Genomic DNA, 23,376 nt, shown 5'->3' with positions numbered 1-23,376 from the left:
CCTTTTTCCCCACTCACTAAGTATTTCCTATTTTTTTTTCTTATGTTCCTTCATCGTGCAAAAGAGTGATATTCGCTCGAGGTTGAGCCACATGACTCCATTTTTTCAAGTGTGTAATTGATGGATTTTACTTTTGCATCACAAAGACTTATGTTTTGCTCCATCATGTGCTATTTCATGTTTTATTTTGGATTTGTAAAAAGATATAAAACCTGATATCAAATATTCCTCTTATTTTTGCAAAAGAATTATTGATGTATGTACATATTGATGTAAAGAGGAAAATGTTTTGTGATAATACTTCAGGAAAACAAATTTTTAATAGTTTTACAGATATTAACATGGCGCGTCTCGGTCACCTGAGTCTCATGGGTGCGCCCGGAGCTCGTGGGATAGGGAGGGTCGAAACGGGTTATGTTAAGAACTATGTCAACTTTGATTATAGTTTACAAATATTCAAAGAAATAAATGAAAATGAAGATGTATGATATTTTTTTGATCAATCATTTAGTTTGAAATTGTTAATATTAATTCTTAATCCTAATTTCTAAATTTGTATTTGTAATTTATAATTATAACTCATAAGTAATAAAAAGTGTTGAAATTCAATTAATATTTCATTGTCTCATTATTTTATTATATTTCATAGTGATTATATATTTAGTTAATTAATACAAATACAAAATGCCACTAAATATAACATATAAAATATTTTTATAATAATTATTAATAAGAAATTAAAAATACCATAATTTTAAATATTAAATATTAAAAAAATTGTAGGCTGACCCAGATTTGACGGGCCGACCCAACATGACAAGGCATAAATTTTTACAGGGTTTAGCATGACACAACGTATTTTGAATTTTTAGGCACCACACGGTCGCACCAACGACTCTACAATGAGTTACCAAATATGAAACAAATAAAGATAATGGAAGATGTGTCTTAATGCTTCAGAATGTTATGCTTGGACAGATGTGATATGACATATTAATGATTCAAACAAAGAAAATAAGAGAAAAACATCCGTGTCTTAATGGGACTTGTTCCAGAGAGAGAAAGTAACAAAAACTCGCAGATTGGAGTGAGATAAAGCTGGTTTTATAAATAAATAAAATTTTGATTTTTGAAAAATTATTAAATAGTACAACAATGCTCATGATGCTTACTAAATGATTTTAGCAAGGGTTTAGCAATTATCTCGTTTGCTTATGGCTTGAGCTAGCCCTTAATTATCAAGTCAAAATTACATTTTTTATATCGTCCTGAAGGACCTAAACTACACACACGACACTTTGATTTGTAATTTATTATCCTAAACTAAACATGGTCGTGCGAATTATTTCTCTCTCCATTCATCGATTCTTCTTCCTCCCTTGATTCTTCCTTCACAACTTTTTTGTACACAAATCTCTTGGCAATCCATATAAAAATGCATAAATTCAAAGCACTCAATCCTGCCAATACCCAGTAAAAGTAATCAAGATGTGCCCTATTGATATTGTTACTAAGCCAAGTGCCACCAGCCCTTTTATTAGTTACCTCCACTATTGATATAATAATACTATTCAGAAAGCTTCCAACTCCAATTATAGAAATATAAGCCGCTGCCCCCATGCTTCTCATTTCTTCTGGCATTTGATCATAAAACAATTCTTGTAACCCCACCACTGTGAACACATCACAAAGTCCAGAGAGCACGTATTGTGGAAGTAACCACGCAATAGTTATAGGCAATGTTGCATTGAGTGTGTCCATGAGGCCATGTTCCCTAGCAGTTTTGATCCTTTTGGCCTCTACTAAAGCCGCTACAATCATGAAAATTATGGACAAAAATAAGCCTATGCCAATTCTTTGTAGCATGGTTATTCCTGAGGGGAGTCCGGTTTTTTTCCGGGCTAGGCGGACGAAGACTTGGTCATAAATTGGGACGAAGATAAGGATGGCTAGGCCTATGACACTTTGAAGTGCAGCTGGGGGGAGTTCAAAGTGTGGTCCGATGGATTTGATCATTGTGCTGCCTTGCTTGGTGAAAAAAGTACGATTTTGAGCTTGTACAGCGAAGAACATCAAGCAAGCTAGCCATATCGGGATGACGCGAATCACTAATTTTACTTGTTCCACTTGATTTTGGGTGCATAGCCTCCATGGATTCCTTTGCGCGCTCAAGCAATCTATCTCGTCTAGTATCATCGCCTTGTCCAAAAATCTGCAATTTTTGGAATCAAATTGAATCAATGAAATTTTCACAATGAAAGTTTTCATATATAATGAACTTTCTCTTCTCAAAATTATTATAAAGATTGTTTTATGTGGGCCTAACCCTCTTATCTCATATTGTCCAAAATGGGGTCAGGAAGAAGTAGAACACACAAAATAATCTGTCAATAGTTTAAAAAATCCTTGATGCTTTTCCAGAAAAAGTAGAAAAATTGATTCATTTGACTTAGCTAACATTATACTCCTGTGGATTTTTCTTATAGGGACAAAATCGCACAAAAATCCTTAGCTTTCACAAAATGAATTTAGTAGTCACATATTTAAGATAATATAAGTACTTTACATCTAGTTTAACGTTATCTCTAAACTAGATTATTGGATCTCTTAAATAGTTTTTGATTTTTGGATCCAATAGTCCTGTGGAAGGTAATAGGAAACAAAAGAATTCTTTGAATCTCATTAATATATAAAAATGAAAGAAAAAGGGTTTGACTCCTTGGAATATAGTTGACACTGACGCATAACATACCTGAGCTGTTTAGTTCGTGCAAGAGTTATTCTCCCAGATTGACCCAACTGGTTCTTCCCATTCATCCCGTCATCATCTTCATTACAAATACCGCGCGTCTCTCTCACGCGCCACTTCCGGACTGCCGCAATAAACACCTGCACCACCTTGGTAAACGGGCTCCCCACTGGAACCTCCTTCCTGTACCTCTTAATCCCCACCAAAAACATCCCCAATGCCGCCGCCAATATCCCCGCCAGTATCCCAAATCCTACTGCCCACCCCACATTCTCCTGCATCACAAAAACAAATAATTAATTATCCTCATTAATCGAGTTGACTTTTTTCTTTTTATATTCTCATATTCGTTCATTGTTTACCTGTATGTAAACAATGACCAAAATTGAAGTAGTGGCGCCAAAAACAATCCCCAAGTACCACCAGTTAAAGAATGAGCTTTTGGCCTCCTTCTCCTCAGGGGTGTTTTCATCAAACTGATCAGCGGCGAACGTTTGCACGCAGGGCTTGTGCCCGCCTTCACCAACTGATAATATATAAAGCGCTATGTAAAATACGATTTTTGAATGAACTACTGTCGACACAGCCAACGACAGTAAAATCATCCCCTGCACGTAAAAGAAAAAGATACATCACTATCTATCATTTGCTATGATAACGAGAAGCAGAGAATTGAGATGATTTTTTTTATGGCGAGGAACTCGCCAGTAAATAGATCATAGAGGAGGCGATGACGGTCTTGAAGCGACCGAAGTAAGAGTCGGCGAGGAAGCCTCCGATCAAAGGGAAGAGCGCGGAGACACCAACCCAAGTATTGACATTCTTGCTCGCGGTGACGGTTGATTCACCAAGAACGTTTGAGAGGTAAGTGACGAGATTACCAGCCAAACCATAGTAGGAAAACCGCTCCGCCATTTCAACAACTGCAAGAAGATATATTCGTTAAAATATGAAAGAAAGATATACGATCAAGATGATGAATGAAGAATTAATTAGCTTACAGATGATGAAAATGGCGGCACTCCAGCCACCCCTGGAGGGTTTTTCTTTAACCTTGGCATGTTCTTCATCGCCATTTTCAGGGCCATTTTCAGTGACTATATGTGGAGCTACTGAACTGTCCATTGAAGATTTGAGGAAATTGATTGAAGAAAATGAAAGTGAGTGATTTCAGCATCTTGGTCTAGCCCTTTTTATAGAGGAATATCCCCCAATGTTTAATTAAATAACATAGATCCTCTGCCGTTAGTTAACCATTAGTGTATCTTTAGAATTTATATTATGATGGGTTAATAAATATTTACCATCTTTTTATTGTTTATTTTAACATCAAAAACTTATTATAAGATATTTTTATTATTTTAATATATTTAAGGGAAACTATTGTTATTAATCTTATTAATTAGTAAAATCAAATGCTCTCTCAGTACTTAAAAAAAAAAAAAAGTTAATATACCAATATAGAAACTCTAATCTAATAAATGAGGTCTTGCTATTTATGTATTTATTTTCTTTTTATATCTACTACTCATCTAACAATTATTACAATTAATTTATATATATATATGAAGTCTTGCTATTTATGTATTTATTTTCTTTTTATATCTACTACTCATCTAACAATTATTACAATTAATATATATATATATATTCACATAGTTTATCTTGCTATTGGAAGAAAGTCTCTCATAATGAAATTAGATGGATTTTAACAATAATTTCATATATAATTAGGGTTGACAAATAGGTCTTGTGCTGTAACATTAATCATTAATGAAAGTATGTTTATAGATATCTTTTTTGTTTGACTTGGAGGAGTTTTAATTTATTAGTTAACTATGTAGAGGAAAACTGAAAAGCTGGCGAAAAGTGAAGGGTCATATTCTCTAAAGAATTTTAGCTGTTTAAGAAATTGTGTGAAGATCGTGTGCAAAAGCTCCATTTGGTAGAAAATGACAAAGAAAATGTTTTTTATTATTATTATTATTTTGCAATAAGTTTGTGAATATATTAATATGCATTACGTAATCATTCATAAAATTGATAAAATTATTTCCTGATTAAGCCAATAAAATGAGATAAACAAATTTTAATTATCTTAAATTATTTTTACTAGCTAAATAAAATTCAGGCGTTTAATATTAATTATGTGATTTCACATACGTTTTAACTTTCTCATTAGGGTTCATTAATAATTCATTATCGGTATCCAAATGAAATCAAATGGAGGCTATAATTAATTATCAGAATTTTTACAACAGTTGATCAGATGGTACTGTATTTTATTTTGCCCCACATACTTATTATTTTTAGAATAATAAAGTAATAAATATAGATCAAGATCTTCTCCTTTGACTTTCTGTTTCTTAAATTTTAAGCATTTTATGTCATGTAGCATTAAAGAGTTGGATGGACAAAATATAATTATTTAATTTTATTATTTGACACTCAATTAAAAATGAAAAATTTGACATGCCATATTACCTAATTACAAAGTGTCGGCCCACTCAATATCTTTAATTCCTTCTCTCTTATTGCACCACTGAATCCATAATTTGGGTTACAAGATATGACATCAAAGAATGAAAGCACTTTTTAATTGACTTTCTTTGTAGATTTTCACTTCCTACCTATCTATGGTAGAATATTTTGTATATATCTTCTTATATTATATTATAATTGTTGTATAATTTTTATATGAACAAGTTTTACACGGAACTACGTGGGAAAGTTATTTTATACTGAAAGATACTTGAAATTAGGTCANGAAGTCTTGCTATTTATGTATTTATTTTCTTTTTATATCTACTACTCATCTAACAATTATTACAATTAATATATATATATATATTCACATAGTTTATCTTGCTATTGGAAGAAAGTCTCTCATAATGAAATTAGATGGATTTTAACAATAATTTCATATATAATTAGGGTTGACAAATAGGTCTTGTGCTGTAACATTAATCATTAATGAAAGTATGTTTATAGATATCTTTTTTGTTTGACTTGGAGGAGTTTTAATTTATTAGTTAACTATGTAGAGGAAAACTGAAAAGCTGGCGAAAAGTGAAGGGTCATATTCTCTAAAGAATTTTAGCTGTTTAAGAAATTGTGTGAAGATCGTGTGCAAAAGCTCCATTTGGTAGAAAATGACAAAGAAAATGTTTTTTATTATTATTATTATTTTGCAATAAGTTTGTGAATATATTAATATGCATTACGTAATCATTCATAAAATTGATAAAATTATTTCCTGATTAAGCCAATAAAATGAGATAAACAAATTTTAATTATCTTAAATTATTTTTACTAGCTAAATAAAATTCAGGCGTTTAATATTAATTATGTGATTTCACATACGTTTTAACTTTCTCATTAGGGTTCATTAATAATTCATTATCGGTATCCAAATGAAATCAAATGGAGGCTATAATTAATTATCAGAATTTTTACAACAGTTGATCAGATGGTACTGTATTTTATTTTGCCCCACATACTTATTATTTTTAGAATAATAAAGTAATAAATATAGATCAAGATCTTCTCCTTTGACTTTCTGTTTCTTAAATTTTAAGCATTTTATGTCATGTAGCATTAAAGAGTTGGATGGACAAAATCTAATGATTTAATTTTATTATTTGACACTCAATTAAAAATGAAAAATTTGACATGCCATGTTACCTAATTACAAAGTGTCGGCCCACTCAATATCTTTAATTCCTTCTCTCTTATTGCACCACTGAATCCATAATTTGGGTTACAAGATATGACATCAAAGAATGAAAGCACTTTATAATTGACTTTCTTTGTAGATTTTCACTTCCTACCTATCTATGGTAGAATATTTTGTATATATCTTCTTATATTATATTATAATTGTTGTATATTTTTTATATGAACAAGTTTTACACGGAACTACGTGGGAAAGTTATTTTATACTGAAAGATACTTGAAATTAGGTCATGCTATTTTTAATACAAAATTTTGGCTTCTTCTTTAAGTCTATTGGTTTGCCTTAACTCAATACCAATTTTTTTTTTTTTTTTAATTTCTTTTTGTTAGCATTGTTATTAGATTGTCTAACTCTTTCTAAAACCAGAAAAATAAATTTGACAGTATAGCCATATAGCAGTTGTTTTAACCCATTTATTTTTCTTTGTCTAACACACTAATTAAACTGAAAAATATGTTGGTTTGGATTCATTTATATAAAAAATGATGCTAAGACAACGTCTGTAAATAAAGAGTAATACTACTCATATAAAGAGTAATACTACTCATATAAAGTATTATTTATAAATAAAATCCTTATTTAAAAAAGTATTATAATGAATTAATTATATATTTAGACAATTGTTGATTAACCATAATAAATAATATCTTTTAACTTCAATCCCTAAACCCTAAACCTCAATTTTAATAAAAAGAAATACAAAATCAAGTAACAAATTCTTTTTCTATCTTAATATAGTTTGTTATCTAACTCAACCAAAAATGTTATTAAACAGCAACCAAGCGCGGCAAATCCCTGAACTGTGGATATTTTCTTCCAATATAATGATATCCTTGTCACAATCCATTAAAGACTTTACTCATCTTTTATAAAAATGAATAAAAAAATAAACAGTATTTATTTATTATTTAATCACATTCTGTAAACGAAATCTCCCTATTTGTTAGTGTAAAGTTAGTGCTTGAAAATTTTACAACTCAAAAGCGTAGCATTGGATGAAACTTATATTTACCCTTTTAATTTATTTTCTTCTTCTTCTTCTTTCCACTATTTCAACTACAAAAAGTTGTTTTTTATTATGCCATCTAATCCAACCCACTAATATTTTTGGTCATCCATCAATATTGTTAGTGGCATAAAAGCTTAGCAACAAACATTCCCCCTCTCATCACAATTTGTACTAGCAATGTCAAAAAGTGCTTTTGAAAATTTTGTAACAACTGAAAAGAAAAGGAAAATAAGAAGAAGATTATTGCATAATATCAGCATGATAGAAGCCCTTTACTTGTCGTAGAAGAGTGGTATTAGAGTTGAAATTTTTTCCAACTTTGTTGAAGAAGAGAAATTCAAGGATGCCTAAAATCACCACATAGTCGGAGATTTTGTCTGGTTGAAAGTGGATATATGAGGTTTTATTTTTAGAAAGAGTACCCGATGGAGAGATTTCTATACCTACTTATATTATCACCTTGAAAATAATATAAATTAATATTTAAAAAATCGATCATATTACATTTACAAAGTTAAAACTATAGATAATCGCATAAATGATAGGATGTTTGTATCTAATAATGTAATTGATTAAAATAACTATCACCCGAAATTTAAAACCTTTAAAAAATTTCAATTAAAGAATAGTGATCTTTTTAATCACTACAAATTTTCACAGCTAGGTTTGATTGAAAGAAAAAGTAGCTACATCAATTTATGTGATTTAATTATTGGTTTAAGGTTGATAAATACTTATGGGTTTGATTAAAAGGATAACATCCCTGATAACATGATAATTCTCTTTTCTTAACTGTTGATAACCATGAATTCAGGGGGTAGAAAATTTATTCTGAGGGGTCAACATATAATGCTCAATGAATGAAAGAGACAGAGAGAAATTAGGAAGTTATAGTTATGAGGGCCAAAGTGTGAAGTTCAGAAACTGAGGATACCAAAGAAACTTAATACCGGAGGACAAAAATGATAATTTTCTATATAAAATTTAAAAAAAAAAAAAAAAAAAATTTGTGGCACCTGGGGTGTGCATGCCTCTGTGTAGCTCCACAACCCTTGAAGATTATTATCATGGTTCGGGTTAGTATCTATTTAAACATATAGATTATATGATATATTTTTTATATTTAAATATTCTCTAGACGAATATGCAATTTTATGAGTTCTTAAAAAAAATTATATGACATTTATTAAACTTTCTATAATACCAATCCAGCCTAATTAGTAACTTATATTTGAATCCTCTTTATCTTATATGATTATGAGTCAGTTGTCATCATCAAAATTAATAAATATATATAATCATCGTGGATTATTTGTCAAAACTGAAATTAATTATCTTATAATGAACAATGATACCATCGTGGATTATTTGTCAAAGCACTCAGCCTTGGTCTTAATCATAGAGAGAGAGAGAGAGAGAGAGAGAGAGAGTATAAATTTAAAATAAAAAAATTTGGAGTTATGAGGAGTTCCTTCTCTTACACATGGGTGTGTTTGGTTGGAGGTAATAAGAGATTACTGAGGTAATATCATCTTATATTATTTTATTAGTGTATTTGGTTGTTAAATAATATAAGATTCCAGTAATTTTCTAAAACTAATAGTAGTTACTGTTGGTTATATAGGAGATAATCTGATTATCTTCATTTTTTTAGGTATTTTAAGATTACTTAGTAATCTTATTTTTGTTATAATTTTACGCATTATGGCCCGTTTGGATGGGGTTAATATTACATAACTGAGGTAATTATTCCTAAAATCTGTTATGACAAACAGTGGCATTTTGGGGGGGGCGGGGGGATGGGGGTTACTGTTATTAAAACTTACCCAAAGTAATCTAATTTTGTTTCCTATATTGCCCCTAAACAGATGAGCATTTGGTCCAAATTAGCCTTATATTTGTTAAGATTTACAAAACACTCAATTTACTCATGCAGACTCTTTTGTCTTCATTTTTTAAATTTTCCATATGACATTGCCCTTATTATTTTCATTATTTATAGAAATGTCATTGTACCTAGAACTAGCCACCACCACCACCACCAACCACCATGGATCGTCGTCAAAGGCTGCCAAAAGTCGCCATAATGGCATACAACCAGCCGTATATGGCCGGTTGTGTGCCGATGAGGCCTTTATGACCATGGATCACAGATCCATATTGGAAACGGCAAGTCTTTAGCCATGAAACAGTCGGAATTTCACGGCCAAAGACCTGGCCATTTCACGACCAAATCCGTGGCCATTTCACAGCTACAATTTTGGCCGTAAAACGGCAATGGCCAAATCTATAGCACTGCTGGCGTTAAGGCCAGATCTGTGGCACTGCTGGCAGCTACCGACAATGGTGGCTAGCTGTCAGTGATGGCTTGCGGTGGGTAGGGGTATTTTTGTTAAGTTTAAAACGTTTTTGGTTGCTATGGTGTTTTTGCAAAATCTAAAAAGTAGGGGATTAAAAGAAATTATTCAAAAAATAATAATAAAAAATACTATTATATTAATATTTAAAAAGGAGGGCAATTTAGTAATCTATATAACATATCTACTCATTTATCCTCCCAACCAAACGTATTATTCACTAATTTATTCGAACCAACCAAACACATTTTCTAAACATTCCCAGTAATCTTCAAGATGATTTTTTATTCCGTTAATATAATATTCCCCTATAATAAAACATTATATGATCCAAACGCCCCCTTATTAATAAAATTTTAGGACAATAATGCCCCTTTTTAAAAAAAAAATTACAAAAATACTAATGGACTATTTTATCCTTATATACACAGTTTTTAGGACACAAATACCCTTGGAATTTAAAAAAATTACCCAAGGGTGGTGACCAGATCTGGTTACCACCGCCAACCATCAGCGGCGAAGCAATGGCACACAATCGGCCGAATTTAGCCGGCCATGTGCCGCTAAGGCTGTTTACAAATCCATGGCCGGAAATAGCTAGATCTCCACTATCGTTGCCATCGGCAATGGTGGCAGACTGCTGGCAGTGGCTTGGGATAGGTGGGGGGTGTTTTTGTTAAGTTTTAAACTTTTCTAGTTGCTGAGGTGTTTTAGCTAAATCTGAAATGTAAGGGGTTAAAAGAATTATTCAAAAATAAAAATAAAAATAATATTATATTAATATTTAAAAAATAGGGTAATTTAGTAATTTATATAACATACCCACCAATTTATTCCTTTCAATCAAACATATTAATATAATATACTTATCAATTTATTCTAACCAATCAAAAATATTTTTCTAAATATTCTCAATAATCTTCAAGGTAATCTATCTTTCTATTAATACAATATTTCTAATAATACAATATTTCTAATAATACAATATTTCATGAACCAAAAACACGCATAAGAATCCATACACCTTTAAGGCTGTAACACAAATTTTAGACCATAAATTCAAGAAACTTTAAAGAAAAGCCAGAGTTGACTGTTTTGTGTTTATCAAAATTAAGACTAAAAGAAATATTTACCGACTAGAAAACTACTTGCCGACAAGTAAACTATTTGCCGACAACTATTTGCAGCAACATATAAAAGGAAGTCTCAGTGCCCCATAAAGAATTTTATATACCATAAGTTTGTGACAAATTTTTCCCTAATTTTCACCCAAGTTATAAGTGAATCCACTTGCATACAAAGAAACATTAACAAGTACAAAAACACTGTTATTTTAACTCATTATCATTACTAAATTCCCTCATTGTCTCCTAAAACAAACAAAGGCTGCTGCTTGACATGAATGGCATCAAATCCCTAAAAGAGGGCTTTTTTCTTTCAGTTAATCAACATTATAAATTCACACCACTTTTCTCATTATTTATTGGCTTGAAAATAAAAGCAAGTCCTTACACCGCACAAATTGTTTCATGAATCTGTGCAATTTTTGTGAAAGGACATGCCCACATTCAGAAAAAAAAAAAAAGTTGGCTTTGAATTGACTGCATTACGACTATACCACTTTGTGACGTAACAATATTAATTTTTTTTTTCCCTGCTCTATAGGTTATTTATATATGGAAATGAACCTGCAGAAATATTAATAGGTTTGATTTGGGTATCTTTATATACTATTATTGTTCTGTCAATATAGATATATCAAGAAGAGTAAACTTGCAGAAATGGCAACAATCAGTTGTACGAACAAGTTATTTATTGCATTAATAATCCTTGTATTAAAAGTCATTATCATATTTTGTATATTAATTTTTTTAGAGTTGTGTGTAGTTAAATTGAAGTTAATAAATTTTGTCTTGTAGTATAAGATTATTTTTCATGTTAATTTGGAGAGAAATTAAGATTTCCCCAAGACTCATTTATGAATATAAATTACATTCCATTATGTAAATTACATAGTAGTATATTGATGAGAAATTATTATAACATCATCATCATTATTTTTATGATAAATGTAATTGATTTGCAGGGAAAAGATATTAATGTTCAATCATCACTACGAGCAGATTAAATTAACATCTAACTCACTAATTAAGATGAATTCAAAATCCTAGTGAAAGCGTCGGCATATCTGAGAATATTTTAAAAGTAATTTGAAAATACATGATTATCGACAAGGGTTTCTGCAATTGTATTTAGAAAAGTTGAAATAGATTGAATTGATTTTATATATAATGTATTCAAATGTCACTAGCTAGAGGAATAATTGGATTGGAAGGGCCACCTGCAGAATCTTTAGAAAACTGTAGCTCACCTACTTTTTGGCAATTGCCATAGTGTCTTTTGAATTGACTGCATTATAACCCTAACATTAATTTCTCTCCCTGTATCATGACATTTATGTGCAACATTCGACGCAGATGCTTTGTATTCAAATTTTTGTACTGGTGAATTATGTCTTCATGTCACGTCAGTTTTGCAAATTCTTATTCGGTTTATGGTATACACTAAAATATATCTATAATGATACGCTATCAAAAAATAAACTATATATAGTCATAAAAAATTCAATTCTTAATTTGGGATAGTTATAAATAAGAATAAACTCTACATTGTAATAAGTTATAATTTTTCTAATTCTCGTCTTAAAAAAAGTTATCTCCACATAGTAATAATTATCTGTATATTGCAAAAAAAAAAATATGTTATGTTACATTAAAGGTTTAAGATGAAATAAAATATTTATCTAAAGTTGTTTGAGATAATGATTTATGCTTTAGAGTTGTTACTACATCTTTTGACTTGCGGGTAGATTACTCGCTAGGATGAATATCTTCTTATTCAAGCCAAATATTTCTAGTTTCTCAAGTATGTTTAGAGCTTCTTGGCACAAAACTTTTTGTATTTTCGTACTGTCATCCTCATGATTATTTTCTTTATCTTCTTGTCTAATTGTAGTAATGATTTCTTCTTTAGTTAAAGCATACATGACTTATTGCTCATTTAGATGATTGAGAAATGCATTAATATCTATTGGATTAGTGTAATGAAGTTGTCGAATCTGATCATTAAATTCTACAATGACTCTTTGATTCTCCTCATTCACTTCATTTGTAACTTACAATTCATCGATATTGGGGATCCTAATTTGGTAATGATTAAAACAATTGACAATAGTATGTGGCTTCACTTGCATAATTTTGTAAACAATTGACAATAGTTTGTGGTTTCACGTCAATTTGACCATGCAGCAACTGCACTTACAATTCCATCAAAGACACTTATCTTTGCTAGTTTCAAGACACGGTCTTCTATCTGTTTCAAAAGTAGGCAATTGAAGCGCTGAATTGAAATCTTAATAGTATTAAAACATCAATTGAAATCATAATACTGTACTACTAAAACATGAATTATAAAGAAATTTTTGTTACTACATCTCTATTAAGTTATAACCTGCTCATAGTAATAAAATTAATTAATTTCACAATTATGACTTTAGAGAGGTTTTACTGTACCATGTCAACAAAATATCACGGTAAAATTGAATTCAAATCTATTCTGATTTGTATTCTTATAAGCTTTAAAAGATCTTACAACATAAATTCATTATTATTTATCTAAGGCGTTTAAGATATATTCATTTATTATTCTCTCTTCTTTAATTAGCAATCACATAATTCTAGTTACTCTAAATTTGCTTGTGGAAACACATATTGTGACTAACATTCTTGTTATCGAATAAACTAATTTAGAGATCATTTTGATTTCACTAGTATTGAGAATTTGAAATATCATACATTGATCAATCAATAAGAGATTTAACAACTAAAAGAAAGATGGATTCTTACTTTAAATAGAATGAACAGAGATAGAATCAAATCTCAATGTTGAAAATATTTTGTAAAAAGTCAAACTTGCTAGTATTCTTTCCTCATAAGTTATACCCTTTGAGAAAAATAAAAATTACAATTATTCTTTAAAGGAATTTTCCCCCCATTCTCTAAATTCTCTAAACTCTATGTTGGCTAATTTTCTCACTTTTTTACTTATGAAACAACCAAACCAAATCAAAACTACAACTATCAATGAAAGTAGTTCAAGTCTTATAAATTATATCTAGGGTTTTCTCTTGAACAAAGCTAAAGCAATTGCCAGACAAAGCCAACAAAGATAAAAGATTCGCATCTGATGTGCCCCATTGCAGAAGCATTCTTCATGCTCCTTCTCCCGGAAAAAAATATAATGTCTATAATCTAAGTAGATTCTCAATTGGAACTCTGCAGAACCACATTATTAAAATATTAAATTCTAGTACGCTATTTCTCCTTTACTGAGATGGCCAACCTCACAATTGCCAATTTGCCCCCATTATTTCAGAGCTTAATTCTTTTAGTTGCTTCAATGTTTTTTGCAGAATTTTAGTGCCCACCAAAACAAGAAAGCTAACCAACCCCATTGCTAAAAGATTATGCTATCAGATTTTTTTCTTTTTTTATCTCTTAATTAGTGTACTTGTAGTCTTATGTTCTTACCTTTTTCCAGACACTCCTCGTTCTATTTCTGCAGTTCCAAACACATTTTCAATCCAATTAAAACCTAAAATGAGACCAATCAATGTGAATAGTACTGGTTACTATCTACTATCATAATTATGATCAATTATCAAGGAAAAGGCTATAGAGTTGTGTAATTTTTCTCAACTTTTATTGTGTTTTTTCTTCTTATGAACAGCAAATGTTGAACTATAACAATATGAAAAAAAGAAAACATTTGGTACATTTTGCTCAACCAGATTCCTTCTAATCTACGTTTTTACCTAAAAATATAACACATGAGGAAATATAGAATTCTATATCTTTTGCTTTACCTGATGAAAATATAATTGTGACTTTACCTTAAATATAAAAATTAAGTGATGGCTAATAAATGGAATATTATTAAACAAAAAGGAAAAAGAAAGTTTGAATTCATACGAATATTGTATTGTTGTTCTTCTGAAATTCAACTTTATGCAAGATGGATGATTCTTCCCAAACTTGATTCTGATCTCTCTATTATGATAATTAACTATTCTCTCACAAAGTTTATGAAATTCATTACCTATTTTTCATCAAAAGGCAAAGTTTTACAATTTGTAATTTGTATTATGTCCCACTAAGTTTTTGAGATCCGCCCATATTATTCAAATAGTAATATCAAATCAGTTATGGTGATAGTCATTTATAGTAAAAAAAAAAAAAAATTACTATAAAAGATTTTCTGATACTCTAAGATTATATAGTTTAAAACATAGAAGAATAGAAAAGGGCGGTTAAGGTATTTTGGAATGAGAAAGAAATATATAGAAGTTAATTTTTATTTAAGAAGGGTTTAGAGAGTGATTTAATAGAGTTCAAGTAACATTACTCTTTGTTAAGGTCGGGAAAAATCATAGGCTTTATACTTCTTATAATTGCAATAAGTTTAGTTGAATTTGTGTATATATGCCTATTTTAAATATAAATATAATGTCTCATTTTTTTTTGTTATTGAGTTTATTTATTGAATTTGATAATTTGACGGATAATTTAATTAGAGTGCCCAACTAATATTTGGGACATTAAAAGAATACTAAACATGACAAGAAGATACAAGAAAATTAATAATTATGCACTATTCAGTTTTTAAATGTTCTTTATCTTTATTTATTTTTATTTTTTATTTTTTGCAACTGAAGTGTTCGGCCAGTTTGCGCGTACCTCAACTAATCCCTATGTTCTATTGAATATCCTACAAGCTCAAAAGTTAGGTGAGCCATAAATTATTGTAGATGTTGGAAATAACACAGAATAACATATATTCTAATCTCATCCCAAGATTATGTTCATAGTCACCCATTGTAATCACATTTAACATATAACGAACTACAATGAATTTACACAGTATAAATACCTCTTCTCCTATCTCTGAAGCAAATTAACCCGAAAGAATAAACTGCGTATATTTTCTTTTCAATTTTAGAGAGAGAGAGCGTGTTTTTTCTTTGCGTAGGGTGAGTAACCTCTAAAAGGAAAAACTTTCTTTTTATATGGGACGGTTCGTGAGAATGTCTTTGGTAGTTTCCACTTCTCACGCCCTTCATCATGGGTGTACTATCCAATATCTCCCACTCACACCTGATGGGACTATCTCTCTCTGTGCTTCTTTAAGGTTCATACTTTAGTAAATATGTCATGTGACCTGCATACTTCGAGAGCACGTTAGTCATATATCTGTTATGAATATATAACTTCTCTGAATTGTGAACTCAGTTTTATATTGTACTAGATTACTTTCACATTTTTCTAATAATCTCATTTATAATATATCCGTTGTTTCATAATTATGTTTTGTCTACATAAAAGTAACATAATTGGTCGACCAATGAATACACGTGATTATAGTGATAATTCAAAATGGTAATCTTCCTTTTTTCTCGATTCTTACAACTTCCATTTAACTTGCTTTTCTAGAAATGTCTCGCTGATTGAATTTATCTTAATCCTTTGGTAACACTCTAAGTAGCAATCATTAAATGAGGTTTTCAAGAAACAGAATAAGAATAAGGGTATTCTATGAGATTTTATTCTTAAAAAACTCAAGGTCTCACACAATGTTAAGTTGAGATTTGACTTTCATTACTCCTTTGGTCAATGTTTTGCACATGTGGTATGAATCACAGGCTATAGCATTTCCTCCTTCCCATGGGGTGCATGTCTCTTTTCTTGTAAATGCTGTAGTTTTAGTTCAGACATACCTAATATCTAACTTGAGTTCACTTTACATACTTTTAATTCATCAGAACTCTAATCTGGCAATTAGTAGATAAATATCATTTATCACTTATGGTCACATTTCATAATGACATTATTTTAATTCTATTTTCTAAGCGTTAACATTTTAAGCTTGGCTCTCTATTATCACCTAGATAACCTTAAAACGTCTTATCTCATTCCTATAAGTAATAGAGCTTATCCTGTTGGAAAAAGTCAATCTTATTAACTGTCCACTCTTCATTTGCAAAAATAATAACACATATAACAATATACTATTACGATCTATATTATTACATATTATATAAGTCTCTTCATGTATGCCATAATAATCTAAATTGAGCATTGACAATATTGTTATTTAATATTGATAAAAAACACGTGAACATTTTGGAAAATCTCAAAGTATGAGTACATTCAACACCTACGTAGCCTAGAGACTAACATGTCTATTGAAAGTATCTCTTGGTATAGGCTTTGTGATGGATCCGCAACCATGTCATGCGTAGATTGTATTCATGTTCACCTCCTTTATGCCACCAAGTCTCGCTCAAAATTATTTTATATCTATGTGTTTCGTTTTACCATATATTGGGATCCTTAGTGTATGCTATTGCTGCTTGACTACACAGTTTATTCTTACTGGTTCAATAGCACATTAATTATTCCCGGATGATTCATGAACTGTCTCAACCAAACGGCTTCTTGCACTATAGCGAAAAGGCTACAAACTCAGCCTCCATTTAGATAAGGCTATACATGATTGTTTCTTACTGCTCGAAGATATGGGCCCCATTTAGTAAGAAAACATATTCGAAGCAGATTTCCTTTCATCTAAATCTCCTCCCCAATCAGCATCGGTGTAACCTTCAAGTGTAAATCATTTACTTATAACATAATGAGTAATCAGCTGTCCCTTTTAGATATCTTAAGATTCTCTTCATTGCTTTCCAATTTCCTTGTCCTGGGTCGGACTGGTATCTACTTACAACCCATGGCATAACAGATGTCGGCTCTAGTGCACATCATGGCGTACATGGACTTCTAACAGCACTTGTATAAGGAACATTCTTCATTTGTTCCTTTTCTTTTGGAGTCTTTGGACACATTTTATGACTCAAAGTCCCTTCGCGATAGGGTTGTCTATGGGTTTACAATCTTGCATATGAAATTATTCAGAATTTTCTTAATGTATGTTCTTGTGAGAGATACTAATTTTCTTGAGCGATCCTTGAAATCTTGACTCCAAGAATATATGCAGCTTCACCATATCTTCATCTCAAAATGAGATAGAACCATCCTTTGATTTCATTGACAAATCCCTTATCATTTAGCATAAGTATATCATCAACATTAATGAATATAATAAATTTTTATTGGATCTCTTTGTATATCACGTGATCTTCATCTATCATTTTGAAATCATACGACATTATCGCTTATGAAATCGATATACCATTGTCTTGAGGACGGCTTGAGCCCATAATTGACTTAAAAGTCTACACACTTGTGTTCTTGACCTTTTCTAATAAAACCATTTGTTGGTCCATATAGATTTCTTCTTGTAATTCTCCATTGAAAAAGCATGTCTTTACATCCTTTGATGCAATTCAAGATCCTGCTAGCAACTATAGCTAGAATAAGTCGGATTGAGGTAAACCACACAATAGGAAAAAAGTTTCTTCATAATCTATTCCTTCTTGTTGTGTATACCCTTTCGCGACTAAGCGAGCTTTGTACTTTCAATACTGCCATCACTTTACGCTTGATTTTGAGAACCCACTTGTTCCCAATGGCTTTGCATCCTTTTGGTAAATCAACCAATTCCATACTTGGTTTGATTTCATGATGCCATTCTTCTTCCATGGCTTCCCATTTTTCCTTAGAAGGCATTGAGAGCCTTATTACATTCCTTGCTCTTCTTCATCTTGTGGAGTAACGAAAAATTCCCCCTCATTCCAAATCGTCGCCGTGGAACTTGTTTCCTGTTTGATCGACTTATTGGAGATTGATAGTGTTAATCCCACTTGGACCAACTACATAGTGGATCGCCAATAGGGAATGATGGAGATCTGAAACTGTTCATCACCCATATCCTCCCACTGGGATGTAATTACCCAACTGATGTGTCGGCAACAGAATTACCTTGGTCTTGTGTTTCATAAGAAACAGCCTTTACCTTCTTGCCCTTCTTAGAAAATCGGTTTCTAAGAATGTGATACTCGTGATTCAAACTCAGTGATGCTAGCACTTTCTTATTCTCCTATGAAGATGTATCCCTTTGAATATTCTGAGTATCTTTGAAAATATTTTCTTCCCCCTTGGACTTAATTTTCCATATTATGGGGGGATCATAGACTAGGCAGACATCCCCATGGTTTTAGGAGACTCAAATCAGGTTCTGATTTGTCTATAACTATATGGTGTAGTAGAATAGATTTGATGGTACTCGATGAGGATATATGTGGCGTCAATAAGGCATCACCCCAAAAGGTGATGGGCAAGTTTGCTTGTGCCATCATATACCTCCCCATCTTAAGTAGGTTCTGTTTCTTCTTTCTGCAACATCATTTTATTGCGGAGTTCTTAGAATAGTTAATTGACGTTCTATTCCCATTTCATCACAAAAATTTCTGAACTGATCAATAAAATATTCACGCCCTCGATCGGTTCGCAGAACTTTTATCTTTTTATCTAATTGATTCTCAACTAAGTTTTTAAACTTCTGAAAGTATTTCTAAAGCTTCTGATTTTGAGAAATCATAAACATAACCATATTGAGTGAAATCATCTATAAATGTTGATGAAATAACAACCCCATGTCTAGCCCTCACATTCATTGGACCACATATGTTCATAATGAATTAGTCGCAATGGAACTTCAGCTATCGCTTTTCCAAATGGTTTTCTTGCCCTTTTTCCAGCTAGGCAATGTTCACAGTAATCAATCTACTTTTGTTAGGATCCTAACAAGTCTTCTCTTGCTAGTATATTATTCGTTTGGCCAATATGGCCAAGCCTTGCATGTCATACATTCACATCATCATTATTGGAGATGTAATAAGGAAAAACAAACATTATTATAATTAAAGCAACATCAGTACTATAAAACCATCAGAAATATAACCACAACTATAGTATGTTGTGTCCAAAAAATGGACACCAGTACTAGAAAAGTTTAAATTAAAACCAAGTTTAATAAGTTCTAACACGGAAACCAAATTTGACAAATATCGAGTGCATATAACACGTCATGTAGGTATAGGATTCGACATCCACGCATGATCATTTGCATGTGCCGATCCCTTTAACTTCCTTGAATTGTTACCTACATATATCCATTTTGTTTCCCGTGGTATTCGTCGAATTCCAGGAAAGCATCCTGTCTTTCGCTATGTGGTCTATTGCTGCTGAATCTACAGTCCACAAAGGAATACATTCAGTTAGAAAAACAGAACTGGAAACTTTATATAACTTACTTGCGCAAGTAATTACCTTCTTGGGCTCCACTACAATCGCGAGCAAAATGTCCCTTGTTACCATAGTTATAGCATTTCACCTTTGCCATATTTCTCTTCCGCAGGATGCTTTCCTTTTCCGTGTTTAAAAAACTTTTTCTCTTCTTGAGCCTTATCAGTATGCTTTTTCTTGGGATCCACCTTGGATTTACGTTTAAATCCCTTCCCACCATGTGAACTGGAACCACCATATACATATCAGTATTTGCCTTACTTGCATTAAGGCAATCTTCTTCCAGTTCCAATGGCGTATGGCATCTTCTAAATTTCTGATCCCTCATTATGGGTAAGGTGTATTTTCATATGTTCCCAATTTTGAGGCAATGATCTTGACAGCTTGAACCTGTTGTTCATCAGTTAGGACATGACCTGCATCTCTCAACTCATTTATCATGTTGACAATGTCGTAAATGTATCCATAGTATGTTTAGGCTTCTTTTTATATGTGTCAAACTTGATAGTGAGTGACCAGAGTTTGGTAATGGGACGTACCGCCAAACTTTGTAGCAAGGGCGGACCACATGTCTTTTGCTAATTCGTAATCCTGGTACTATTTCATGAGATCATTGCCATGCTACTCCAAAGTGATGCGAGCAGTGGAATTCTTCTTCTTCCATATGTCATAAGCTGCACGTCTTATCTATGTTGAGCTGTGACTCCTTCTTCAGGCTCTTCCATGGTTGTAGTAAGAGCTTCAAGAACCTCTTTTTCTTTCAAAACATATGGATTTTCATGCTCCATATCTCATAATTGTCGCCGTTAAATTTTTAGCCTTTATTAAGTTCGGCGACAATGTTCTTAGATGCAGATGCCATTTCTAAAAAATTACACATTGGATAATGCAAGTTATCAATGCTCAGAACATACATATATTTTTAATTTTATATCAATAATATTATATTAGATTTGGAATCAAAGTTAACCATGTCACAATCATCATCCAATTCCAATTTCCAATTATCATAGATAATTATTGCAATTCAAAAAATTATATTAGACACATTATATAAGTGTAATTCAACTAAATTCATATAAAAATTTTAAATTTTAATAATAATCAAAATAAATAAATAATAAAACTAATTCCATTATGTAAATATAATTCAACATGTAATGAAATTAAAACAAACATTTCCAAAAAAAAATTAAGTGTATTGCCACATTCCTAAAACTGGAAGGATCTGATAACCCTTATCTAAGGTCTTTATCTACTTGTATTAACCCTAGGCAAGGGAATTCCCAATTTCTTGTAATGTCCCTACAGTGGAGACTCTTATGATGCACCAACTGTCTTTTTGGTACCCCAATCTATGTATTTCTTGATGTAGTTTGTTACTAAACGTATTAATTTTTATTGTCATCTTTAAAGTTTTGAACTTTCAGCTTGTTCCAAACCATATCAAGGAGACCAACGAAATTAGGGTAACCAAGAGTCTCCTCTTAGAGACTTTGTATTTCGACTCATCTTCCTTTAACCCCCCTATCCAGACAATTTCCTGAATCTTTTCATTCACATGAATGAAATGATTTACGAGTTGCACCAACTCATTCTCTGTGTCTCTTAATATCAATTTGTGAGTTTGTAGAGTTCTAATCATGTTCATAACCATTTCCTTTTGAGCGGGTGTTCTAGCAACCATTGCACGTCTATAACGTAATATTTTTCTATAACAAATACAAAAAAAAACTCTTTATTTATCAAATAAAGGTTGACTATATTTGATAAATAATATATATACGTGTTTATGGTTTAATAACAAAAATTAGACTCATAACAACATACCAAGTATGCATTTTATTCTTTACAGCAAAAGAAACAAAATTTAGAATACTTCACGCTCCTCCACGCGTCGCCCAGAAGTAGCCACACGCCCCCCAAAGGAGCCACACACCCTCACGCACCGACAGGAGCATTCCACATGCCTGCCATGCGCCTCACACGGATTTGGGTCGAGTAGACTTGTTTCACATTTAACCGGGTCAATTTTGACCCGAGTTTGACTTCATGGGTCAGGTGTTGACCAGGTTTGACTAACCCATTTGGTCTTACGGGTCAGACGTTGACTGGGTTTGGTTGACCTGTTTGACCTTATGGGTCGGGTTTGACTAACCCATTTGATGTACTGTGTCAGATCCACGGGTCAACTTGACCCATATTTATTTTGGTTAGTGGGTTGGGCCGGAAAGGAATATATTGGGTTTGTCAATATAGTTAACACAGAACAAAAATAGTCCACTGGTTAGGGAATTGGGCTTTAACCTTGGAGACTCGGGTTCAAGTCTCACCAACCATGTCTATTTGCATGATTTTTTATTAAAAGGAATTAAAATTAAAAAAACGACTTATCATATGTAATGTTGGAATCAAAACGACATGTAGATCCTTGTCGTCTTCAACCTCTGTCCGGGTCTGCAACTGGGTACCCGACCCGGAAAACAACCCATACGAAACCCAAAATTTTAAAAGGGCATATCTAAGTCATTTTAACTCCATTTTTTATGATTCAAAAACCATTTTCTTCATAATTTCATAAGGAATCTAATAGTGTAATTATTATAACCAAAAAGACAACTTTTTATGCACAAAAATTCAAAATTTAGAACTGTATTATTCAACAAGCAACATGCTTTAACAGTACGAATTTTAAAACAATATAAACCAAAAGCTCTAATACCAATGTTGGAAATAACACAGAATAACATATATTCTAATCTCATCCCAAGATCATGTTCATAGTCACCCATTGTAATCACATTTTACATATAAACGAACTACAATAAATTTACACAGCATAAATACCTCTTCTCCTTATCTCTGAAGCAAAAATTGAACCTGGAAGAATAAACTGCATAGAGTATTTTCTTTTCAATTTTAGAGAGAGAGAGAGCGTGTTTTTTCTTTGCGTATTGGTGAGTAACCTTACTAAAAGGAAAAACTTTTTTTTTATATGGGAGCAGTTCGTGAGAAACTGCCTTTGACAGTTTCCACTTCTCACGCCCCTTCATCATGGGTGTACTTATCCAATATAGCAAATGGCCTCAAAGTTTGAACTCAGAAACTCAAAGAAGGGAACAAACCTTCTTGACTATCAGACAGTCCCTTAGTTAATGTTCTTTTATCTTTGGCTGTTTAAAGGATAATCAACAATTTCTTGTATT

At 31.7% G+C, this 23,376-nt stretch overlaps 1 protein-coding gene across 1 annotated transcript; it reads right to left on the bottom strand.

Annotated features, from left to right (window-relative positions):
- Window positions 1–1,309: 1,309 nt before the first annotated feature.
- On the bottom strand, window positions 1,310–20,498 carry LOC116141060 (protein NRT1/ PTR FAMILY 5.4-like). The gene is made up of 7 exons (XM_031426610.1): window positions 20,195–20,498; window positions 20,032–20,115; window positions 3,751–3,891; window positions 3,455–3,672; window positions 3,112–3,357; window positions 2,753–3,024; window positions 1,310–2,212 (listed from the first exon to the last, which is right to left on the bottom strand). Exons 1-7 carry the CDS (start codon window positions 20,496–20,498, stop codon window positions 1,324–1,326), a joined length of 2,154 nt encoding a protein of 717 aa, XP_031282470.1. The 3' UTR covers window positions 1,310–1,323.
- Between the last annotated feature and the right edge of the window lie 2,878 nt (window positions 20,499–23,376).

The sequence above is a fragment of the Pistacia vera genome, unplaced genomic scaffold, assembly GCF_008641045.1.
Source record: "Pistacia vera cultivar Batoury unplaced genomic scaffold, PisVer_v2 Contig391, whole genome shotgun sequence".
Taxonomy (NCBI): Eukaryota; Viridiplantae; Streptophyta; class Magnoliopsida; order Sapindales; family Anacardiaceae; genus Pistacia; species Pistacia vera.
The sequence above is the reverse complement of the archived record's forward strand: the minus strand, read 5'-3'. Positions and strand labels throughout refer to the sequence as shown.